The sequence below is a fragment of the Chrysochloris asiatica genome, unplaced genomic scaffold, assembly GCF_000296735.1.
Source record: "Chrysochloris asiatica unplaced genomic scaffold, ChrAsi1.0 scaffold00069, whole genome shotgun sequence".
NCBI lineage: Eukaryota > Metazoa > Chordata > Mammalia > Afrosoricida > Chrysochloridae > Chrysochloris > Chrysochloris asiatica.
Window position 1 is genome coordinate 14,339,577 of NW_006408587.1, and position 10,699 is coordinate 14,350,275.

At 42.1% G+C, this 10,699-nt stretch overlaps 1 protein-coding gene across 1 annotated transcript in view; it reads left to right on the forward strand.

Moving 5' to 3' along the window:
- The first annotated feature begins 3,725 nt into the window (after positions 1-3,725).
- ALDOB (aldolase B, fructose-bisphosphate) overlaps positions 3,726-10,699 on the forward strand; it is a 19,185-nt gene continuing 12,211 nt past the window's right edge. The window contains exons 1-4 of the mRNA XM_006864710.1: positions 3,726-3,840; positions 7,705-7,826; positions 9,111-9,322; positions 10,353-10,407. Coding sequence (XP_006864772.1) covers positions 7,715-7,826; positions 9,111-9,322; positions 10,353-10,407 — 379 coding nt within the window. The 5' untranslated portion in view covers positions 3,726-3,840; positions 7,705-7,714. The remainder of the gene's footprint in view (positions 3,841-7,704; positions 7,827-9,110; positions 9,323-10,352; positions 10,408-10,699) is intronic.

Below are 10,699 nucleotides of genomic sequence, written 5' to 3' on the forward strand. Positions count from 1 at the left end.
GGTGACTTGTATGGTATGTGATTACATCTCAATAAAGCTGTCATTAAAAAAACAGACAAACACAATTTCCCTGCAACATTTCAGGGGAACAACAGTCTGGATTCTTGTGAAACATAAAGGACCATATTAGAGTTGTTCTTAGAACCTACGATAGTTGTAGAAGAAAGTCATAGTCATATTCTTGCCCTCATAGGTCTTACAGTCCAATGGGCTGAATCATGAGAAGGATACAACATGACTTGGCCATGTAAAAGTTTGAAATATTTAGACTTTTCTGAGGACTTTTCTTTTGTGTTCCTTCACAAATTGTCTAGGAATGTTGTGACCACAATAAAACAGCATCCAAAAAGAAAGTATCTACATACATTCTCTTATTTGAATTGCCCCTGACTTTAACCCCCTCTTTCCACCTCTCAGACTGTGAGTTTTTTAAGAACAAAGCAGTCTTTTCATTTTGTACTCTCTACAAAATTGTTGCCTCCGTAGTTAATAAGATGCCTTGTCATTGCGCACATAAGTGCAATATTTTGTAAACTTTGCTGAAACAACACTAGCCCTAGCACTGTGACCAACATAATAGTGACTGGTTCCACAATTATCTTCACCACCAAAGCATATTGTAACCGAATACTAAGGTAATGTCTGTACCACAGATTGGATGGAACACATATCTTTAAAATACCATATTGACTTCATCATTATTCTTCCACATTATTTAAATGTGGCCCTTTTTCAATGGAAGCTCTTTACTATACCTACAGTGAGTCTGTTCACATGTATCCTTTGTGGACTCACACCTGATACTGTACATGAATGTATGTATGTATGCATCATTCACTGGCCTGTTGTTGACTTACATACATATAATACACTCAGAAAAGAAGTATCTGGAGTGAGGGGCAGGGTGGAGAACAACCAAGGTAGTTGTTGGAGATCTTTCAATAACAACCAAGAATGATACCATCTTGCCTATTAGAAAAAGCTGCAATTGGAAGTCTTGAGATCAGAATTGGCGTCTCTGGGTAACAAAAAAAGTTAAGTGTTTGGCTGCTGATAGAAAGGCTCGTCTTTCCAGTCTACCCAGAAGCACCTCAGAAAAAGACCTAGCAATCTACTTCTAATAAACCAACCGCTGAAACAGTTCAACTCTGACACATGAGAAAGCTCTCTATGAGTCAGTCCACTTGATGGCAACTGCTTTTTTTTTTTTTCTTTTGGTGTTTGTTTGTTTTTCATCAGAATTATACATTCAGAGTTAGCTACTGAATGAAACCCTCCTATGCGCTAGGCCCTGGTCAAAGGTTATTTCATTCATACTTTACAATCAGCTTTTGATGGAGGCATTACTAACTCCTTTTACTGATGTTGAAACTGAGGACCGAAAAGGTTGGAGGATTCCCCAGTGTTTCAGTCTTTGACCTCATGTCTTTCTATGATATCTCTAGTTTGAACATTTTACTGAGTTGGGAGATTAAAAACACACACACACAAAAAAAAAACTCCACAAGAACTTTGTGCTGGTAGGAATTTCTGGTTTTCTAAGGTTCAGTAAGCTGTGGCCTTGCTTTCCTGAACTTTGAGTTTCACTTGCTCATGAAGCCCCAGAGGTAGGTAAATGTTGATGCTATGAGAGCAGCAGCGGGTGGCACTGCTTGGGTGGGGTGGGGGGTGTACCCACACTCCTCTGACATGCCCATCTAGGCTGCTGTTCACGTGAAATGATGCCTGGCAAGACTGGAGTCCTTTTTCCTGATAGATGCAGGTTTAATGTCCAAGGTTATAACCTGCCAGAAGTGAACAAGCAGAAGGAAAAATCTATGAGGTCAGTAGTTAGCAAGATGTAAGCAGCTCTGCTTTAATTCACTGACCCAGAGCTAGACAGACTTCCTTCCTGGGACTCTAGGCAAGTTCTTGCTCTCTCCGAACCAGAATTTCCTTATCCAGAAAATGAGGGTAGGAAAACTGAAGATCATGTATGAAAAGAACCAGGCATATCAGCCTAAACAAAAGATGATCATTCTGACTGTCATTATAACAAAAATAAGTTGTACTTGTAGCATGAGTAATAATAAATTACTTATAATTTATTATAGTAATAAATCCACCAGTAGCTCCACAGGAGGAAGATGAGGCTTCTCCCCTGCCAAACATTTATAGTTTTGGAAACTACAGAGTCGTTACGAGTGGGAATTTAGTCGACGGCAGTGAGTTTGGTATTTTGGGTGTTTTGAGCATGAGTAATATTCGTTCTGTGATGCTGTGGGTTAATGTGCTGGATCGCAAAGTCGGTTTGAATTCCAAGGGCGGCAGTTCAGGCTCACCAGCCACTCCTCGGAAACCCAATACAGAGTCGCTGTGGGTCGGAACCGACTCAAATGCACTTAACAACAACAGCAATATTCCTTCTGCCATCCATCTTCCAGAAAGTGGAATGTCACTGTTCTGACCAGCCCAGCCCTGACTTCCAACCACCGTCACCCCCTGACTCTGCATTCTTTCACTTCTGCGCACCTCTTCTTCCTCCATTCTGCTCTAGCAAAAGCCAAACCCGATGAAATCTCCATGTGTCTCCAGATCAGGTCACCTTGCTTGAATCAAGAACCAGCATCGAGTGGAGTTGAGGAAACTAGAAATTGTGACATCAAGTGGTAAGTAGAGTCAAAGAAGCTGGTGAGGAGACCCTATCTGATCTAGCCCTTCTGTTGTCCCAGGGTCAAATTTCCCAAACAAAATGAGTTCCAGTGTTGTGCTCCAAGCATTCCTCTTGCCTTCAATGTTCACTTCCTACTTCTAGAAACTGAACCTGAACTCCATTTACACACCTCTGTTCTTTTCATTTCATTGACATTTCTCTTTTTCACCCATAGATTCTAGTGCTAATACCTTGCACCATCAGGAAACTTGTTATTTTCCATTTGGTTTGGCACTGTAGGCTAAGCACAGGACAGCAAGGTTGATTTGAACCACAAAGTCAGCAGTTCAAATTTACCAGTTGCACCTTGGAAACCCACTTGATGGCACTTAATAACAACAAGAAGTTTAGATTTTTGTTTCAACAATCACTAAAATTCTTCAGAATACACCCATATACCCAGATAATATCACAGCTGAGTGAGCTGATGCCATAGATCAATCCCTTTGAGCTTTACTGTAGTTTCTATAAACTTTGAGCACAAAAATGTAAGGGATAAGAAAGAGTCTGAACAGAGTAATAGACTATTTTGGCATTAAAAGCTTTAGGGAGTGCAGGCTTTTGGAGATGGAGAAGGATGGGGAAGCAACAGCTCTTGAATGCCTACTCTATGCAGGCATTTTACACACACATTTCCCTCTCTGGTGCAGTTGAGATCCCACTTCACAGAGGAAATGATGGCTCAGAGAAATCAAAATGCTTCAGCCAACATTACATGGTTAAGAAGCACCAGAACGGAGCCAGCAGGTTTCCCAGTATAGTGGGATGGATTCCAGAGCTCATTCTTCAACTGTGTGATTTAGGGGAGTCCCCTAAATCCTTCTGTCCCTCAGTTTCCTCACCTGTAAAAGGAGAGGCTGGATTAATGGACATCTATTGCAGCATTAACCTTCTGTGAGTAAAGAAGTGTTGCAAGCCTGTTTTGAAGGATTGGCTGTTTGTGAGCCAATCAGAGGTATTGAATAAAACACCTCCCTACCAGACCAAGGTGAGAAGGGGAGGGCAAAAGTTAAAAAAAAAAACAAAACGACTTTAATGAGAACACCATAAAAACTGTGCGTTACAGAAGATTGGTCCTATTTGGCAGCAGCTGCCTCACCCACAACTGCTGACATCTAAGAGGACTCTTCTCTCCCAAACCCCAAACTGTAAGTGAACCACTTCCTCTGTGTGCCTGAACTGCACCTGGGAGAAGGAGGTCCTGGCAGCAGGAAGCTTGCACAGGGAAAGATGGGTCTGCTTTTATGTTCAGGAGAAGCTTGCTGGTAGCTTTCTATCTGCTGAGAAGATTGTTTGTCTTGCTAAGAGTGAATGTTCACTCACACCATCCCTGGCTCTTTGAGATGTATGTAGCAAACAGCTCTAGATTGACTGCTGGTTGTCAGTGTTACCAGGTTGAGGGCATGTTTTGAGTCTTTGGACTAGGAAAAGCAACTTGAACACTCTTCAGTCAGGTGGTTTGTTTCTTTCCTTCAGATTTTGAAATTCCTGATCATTTCCACTTTCTCTTTGCGATAGTGTCTAGTTGTTAATCCCCAATTCATGGCGACCTCATGCACACTGAGGACAAAAAGCTGCCTGATCCTGCCCATCCCAGGATTGCTTTCAGATCAAAACTTTGTGATCCGTTGGGTTTTCCCTGGGTGATTTTCAGAAGTGAATAGTCAGACCTTTCTTCCTTGTCCTTGTTAGTCAGAACGCTCTGCTGAATTTGTTCAGTATCATAGCAACATGCAAGCTTGCCTCGACTACACATGAGGTGCCTTACAGGAATCTACCCCAGGTTGCGTTGTATTGTTGTTAAGTGCTGCTGAGTTGGTTCCCACTCATAGGGACCCTGTATAGGGTCCAAGGAGCAGCTGGTGAGTTTGAACTGCTGACTTTGTAGCTAGCAGTCCAGAGCTGATCCACAGTGCCACACCACTCTCTAAGAATTCTATCACTAAACCACCAATGCCCCACTCTCTTTCCCTAGTGACTGCTTCTTTCAATGATTTATTTACATATCTGTCATATTATGTCATTTTCTTCATTCTCTTCCCACACCTGCTGGTACTAGCACTGAAGTTTCTTTGTCACATAAATGAGCTCTTAGCATGCTTTGCCCTTTGCCTTCACCCACTGTTCCAACAAGCAAATGAAGCAGGAGTGTAAACTTCAGAGCACAGTTGCCGTTTGATTTTGAATTTTCAAACCCTTCCTTGTTTGATACTTTCTGTAACATTTCCACCACACAGTTTGAAGACCCTCCAGTTTAAGCTATTAAAGATTGAAAGCTGCCAGTTTATTTGGATACATATGTTTTGCTATGTGAAAAATAGTTATGTGGTGAGGAGGACATGTTGGTATTTAAATAAAAAACAAAAACAAAACTTCACTTTGAATATTTACTTAAACTAGTTGTCATTAGGCCAATTCTGATTCACAGAGTTCCTGGGTGACAAAAATGATTAATAAGCGCCCATGTTTACTAAAAGGTTGGAAGTTAGAGTCTAACCAGAGGCACCTCGAAAGAATGTCCTGGTTGTTTCCATCCAAAACATCAGCCATTGACAACCCCCTGGAACATAGTTATGTCCTGACACACATAGGGTCACCATGGGCTGAAATAATTACATTGGGCTCCATTAGCTAAACTGGATGTAGTCTGTTGTCCTGGTATTCATCACCTTAGTCCAGGCTCATCGGGGAAACATCTGGGTCAGGGTAGAGCCCGAAAAGTCTAGATTGGGAATGGAGTACGTCACTGTAGGTCTCGGAATTCTTTAGTTACCACTTTGAAGGAACGAAAGTATTCAGCTCTTTCTGGGCTGTTCTGTGTGTGTTCAAAGGTACCAGGGATCAGACTGCTCTGGAGTGCCTCACTGTGCTGGGGTGGGTAATGAAGCAGTGGTCATCTTCATGCATGCGTATCTGTGCTCAGCATCTGGTAATCACAGGTTCTCACCAAATGAACCGCTTCAGATCTCTCGCTGAAAATCCAACGGCCTTGCACAGGGAGAAGCAAATGCACTCTGTGGCCTAATATTTTCCCAAAAGTTAAACATCCATATTTTAGAAATTGTTGTCTCTTCACAGAACTTCTTTGAGGAAGATAGAAAGAACCATACTCTAGGGGTCCATATGTTATTTTATTTAAAGAAGGATTCCAGGTCATAAGGCAGCAAGATATGACTCAGAGTCCTAAAACAACATAACTTGGACATATTCTTCCTGGGCCTCAGTTTCCTCAAGTCTAAAGTGGCACAGCTAGTACAGATACCTCTGAAGTCCTTTTTTGTCTTGTTTTCCTGTGGTCAGTGACCTTCTCTTCATACATGTTCACACTCACAACTTTCCCCCATGTTGTATATATGGCACCTTTTATTGGTGATGGTGGTGTGCCCTGGAGTCAGGTCCAACTCACAGCAACCCTGTATAGGGTTTCTGAGGCTGTAAACCTTTATGGAGCAGAAGACCTCATCATGCTCCCATGGAGTGGTTGGTAGATTTGAACCGCTGAACTTGAGATTAGCAGCCCAAAGTGTAACCCACTACACTGCTAGGGCTCCTTCTGCTAACTACACTGTATCTATACCTCTGTTGATGTCTGTATCTATCTACTCATGAAGAAATCAAACATTACAAATATACATAAGAGGATATGAGAGACCCACTCTACTCCATCCCATTCCCAAGATGTAACCCACAGGCATGAGGTGGGGGTTTTCTCTGCTTATACAGACAGATATATATATATAATGCTTTTAGTTTTTAAAAATAGGGTTACATACACATTCTTTTCTGAAACTTCCTTTTTCACCTAATAATATAATGTGAACAAGCTCCCATTACACTTAAAAAAACAACAACAAAGAGTTCATCAAAGACCTCAAGTGAGCAGAGGCATGAAAACAACTGATTGTCACCAAGTCATCACTATAGATCTCAGCAACTCTATAGGACAAAGAAGAACTGCTCCACAGGGTTTCTGAGAGTAAATCTTTCCAAGAACAGAGGCAGAGGGGCACAGAAACCATTCCCTATCGTTATGCAGTCCTGCTGGCCCCATCTCCCAGTGGTGAACATTGGCCAGTGAGCCTGTCTTATAATTAACAGAGGGGCAACATTTGGCTGATGTGATACAGACCTTTAATCTTTCTCTAGAAGTTTAACTTCCTGTAAACAGTATTCGTTCAACCTGACCTTTCCTCTGATATTCTGCTTGAGTCAGCAAAAGGAAATAACTTGGTAGTACATAGAAACATGGAGGTCTCTTATGTAATTATTATTTTTTAATTCAAAAATAAAATATGAGTAAACCTTTCCATTTCAAAGTGCTTTATAAAACATCTTTATCTTCATCTGCAATTCAACAAATATTTTGAGCAACAAACAAATAAATGAGCCTAGTGTTCAGAGTCTCATTTGATCCATTAGTAATGAGACTTCCTGAGTAGATACTGTTGTTTTTGTTGTTAACTGTTATCAAGTTGGTTCAGGCTCACAGTGACCCTGTACAGGGTTTCTGAGGAGCGGCTGGTGGGTTTGAACTTCCAATCTTGTGGTTCACAGGCCATTGTTTATCCTACAGCGCCACACCAGGACCACCATTTAATTCATAGTAAACTAAGACTCCTGGTGTGGCACTGTAGGACCAGCACTGGACTAAACCACAAGGTTGATGGTTCAAACCCACCTACCGCTCCTCAGAAATCCTACACAGAGTCCGTATTAGTTGAAACTGACTCGCCAGCACTTAACAACAACAAAAACAGTATCCACTTCTGATGCATCATTACTAAATGGATCAAATGAGACTGAATACTTGGTTCCTTATTGCTGTTCAAAATACATTTGCTGAATTTACGTGATAAACAGAAAGCACTTTGAAGGTAGCGTTTTCCTATTTTTCTCTTGCGTGTACACTACAACTGTTGGTAGTGAATCCATCTGAGTGTGTGACTCTGTGGACAGCCCCCCCCCACACACACACACAGTTTTGTTCAGGAATCTCCTGCATTCTTTTCCAGACCTGTCACCATGGCCCACCGATTTCCAGCCCTCAGCCCAGAACAGAAGAAGGAGCTCTCAGAAATTGCCCAGCGTATTGTTGCCAATGGAAAGGGGATCCTGGCTGCAGATGAGTCTGTAGGTGAGTATAAAAGACAGTCACAACATGCAATATGTTTACTCTTGTTTCTACAGGTAGCAAAAGCAACTTGTCAATTACATTCTCCCTTCTCATAGAGGAAGTCAGGGTTTGTATACATGGCAGGGGGATCAGAAGACTCAATAAGCACAGAACTTTTTTTTTTTTTTTCAATTGTGATAGTTCACATGGGAGAACATCGGCTTTACACCATCGTTTCATTGCAATGATTACAATCTCCTATGTGCATCATCATTCAACAGTATTTACTTCCAATCCCTCAGGAATATATAATAATTTAAATAACCAAAAGGCACATTCTGCAAGCCTGCCTCCTAGCCACCAGTACCCAGTCCCTCTCTTTCCATGAGTCTGGAGTCCTAACACAGAACTTTTGAGTCCTGTACTCCCATAGGCAGATTCTTGAAAACCCAGGGGAGAGGCTCAGACTCTCAATAGTAAAGCCTGCTGTCTTCAATCAGGGTTGTAGGAATGCCAGCCACTCAGTGAGTAGGATGAGGTCAGCTATACAGTCATTCCACTGTTAATGAAAAGTCCAGGTCAGCCAGAGAGGCAGAAAAGAAACCTTATAGATCCCTAGGTGATTCTTATGAGATGTTGTTAAAATGTAGATTCTAAACTAAGGTATGGAGTCCTGGAGTGGTGCTGTAGGTGTTGTAGTTTAAACTCACCAGCCTTTCCTCAGAATACTTATACAGGGTCTATATGAACCAACTCAACAGCATTTAACAACAACAATCTGAGGTGCAAATGTACATTCTCAGCATGAAGTCAAATCAGAAGGAAGCCCTGGGTTAAACCCAGCCAAGTCAGGAAGGATAAGGAAATATCTGCATCTGGACCAACACAAGCTGAGAGAATTCCACAGTGGCACAAGGGAGAACAGTGGTGGGCTTGCACAGGCTGCATGAAAAGGCAAAAAGCCTACCTTAGCTCTCCTTTTGCCATAACCCCATCTAGTCAGATTGGAGACTGGGCCAGGGAAGGGTAGAAAGACCTAAAGATCTGTCATACCCAGGGGACCCATTAGTAGCTTTTTAGCTTGACCCCCACTACATACCCAGCAGACACATTGAGTATTTCCTGACTATCATCCTGACAGAAATCAAGATTTTTCCACCACAGGAGAGCAAAAAGAGGCAGGAACTTAGATGATCTAAACGAAGAAGAAAGATAGTCTTGTTTGGTGGGCTCCCTGAGAAGTGTGGACGAGGGGGAAAGGAAAGCCCTGCTTGTCCTCATGCTGTCTTTGGCTGCACACCTTAGGAACCATGGGAAACCGCCTGCAGAGGATCAAGGTGGAGAACACCGAGGAGAACCGCCGGCAGTTCCGAGAAATCCTCTTCACAGTGGACAATTCTGTCAACCAGAGCATTGGGGGTGTCATCCTTTTCCATGAGACCCTATACCAGAAAGACAGCCAGGGAAAGCTGTTCAGAACCATCCTCAAGGAAAAGGGGATCGTGGTGGGAATCAAGGTAAATACTTCTCTGCACATCTCACTTCAGTCTCATCCTAGGCAAGCTCCAACTGACTGGGTAGGGTCAACACTCCAAACATACTCAGCATCTAATTTCTATTCTCACTCTTTCACCTTCTTCATAACTTCTTTCAACCAAGTTTGCCTCAAAGTATTCAATCTCTTGGCATCTCAATTATGTTTGAGCCCATTGTTGTTGCCACTGTGCCAATCCATCTCAAAAAAAAAGACGCCTTCCTCAAAAAAAAAGAGCCTCAACTTTATGAAGCATGATGTCCTTCTCTAGAGACTGGTCCCTCCTGATAAAATGCCCGAAGTCTGAGAGATGAAGTCTCATAGCCCTCACCTCCATGGAGCATTCTGGCTGCACCTCTTCCAAGACTTACTTGTCCTTCTTATTAAAGTACTTACTGTTCTATCTTGTAACTAAGTCTGCACAAACTTCTACATATACCTAATACTGCATAAACTTCTCATGAATAAAAACAAGAATTTGTTGGGTATTTACAATGCCAAGCCCTCATTTAATCCTCATAACAAGCTCAGGAAGTAGACTTCATTATTATCCCAACTGTAGTGATGAGATGAAAAAACTCAACTACAAAGGGGACGTACTGAACTACTAGAGGTGATGTAACTTGCCCACAGTCAGTGCAAGGCAGTATTAGTTTAAGTACAGGCTTTCTAACTCTTGGGACTTCTGCTATACTGAGAGGAGAGCTTGCATCCTTATTCTCTTGACCTCCAGTTCCTGCTATGTCCAATGCTCAATAAATGTCTGTTGAATAAATGAATGACTGACTCAAAGGAAGCTGCTGTCATCCTGTGCTGCTGATTGATTTTCACTCCCTACACTCTAGACTTGTGCTTTCTATACTTTTCATACTCTTAGAGTTGAACCTCTTAAATCTGTTCTTAATTCAATAACTTGGTTTGTGAAAGATGAGAGCTATCAGTACCAACAGCTCTGCCAGTGTTTTCTTTGACATCTAACACCTGCTAATTACTTGTTAATGATTTGTTTTCAGTTAGACCAAGGAGCTGCTCCCCTTGCAGGAACAAACAAAGAAACCACCATTCAAGGTAAGGGCACTCCCCACTGATAGAAGTTGTGCTGATATGTGTTAGAAATGAAGGCAATCTAAAAATGAAGAAGGGCAAACAAAATATGATTTTACACTAGCTTTAGAGTCACACACACCTTGTTTTGAATCCCAGCTCCTCCATTTCATTTATGTGTGACTTTGGAAAACCATTTAGATCTGAGTCTCAGTTCTCTCATCAGGAGCTCTGGTAGCGTAGTGGTTACGACTCGGGCTGTGAACCGCAAGGTCAGCAGTTCGAAACTACCAGCTGCTCCGCGGGAGAAAGATGA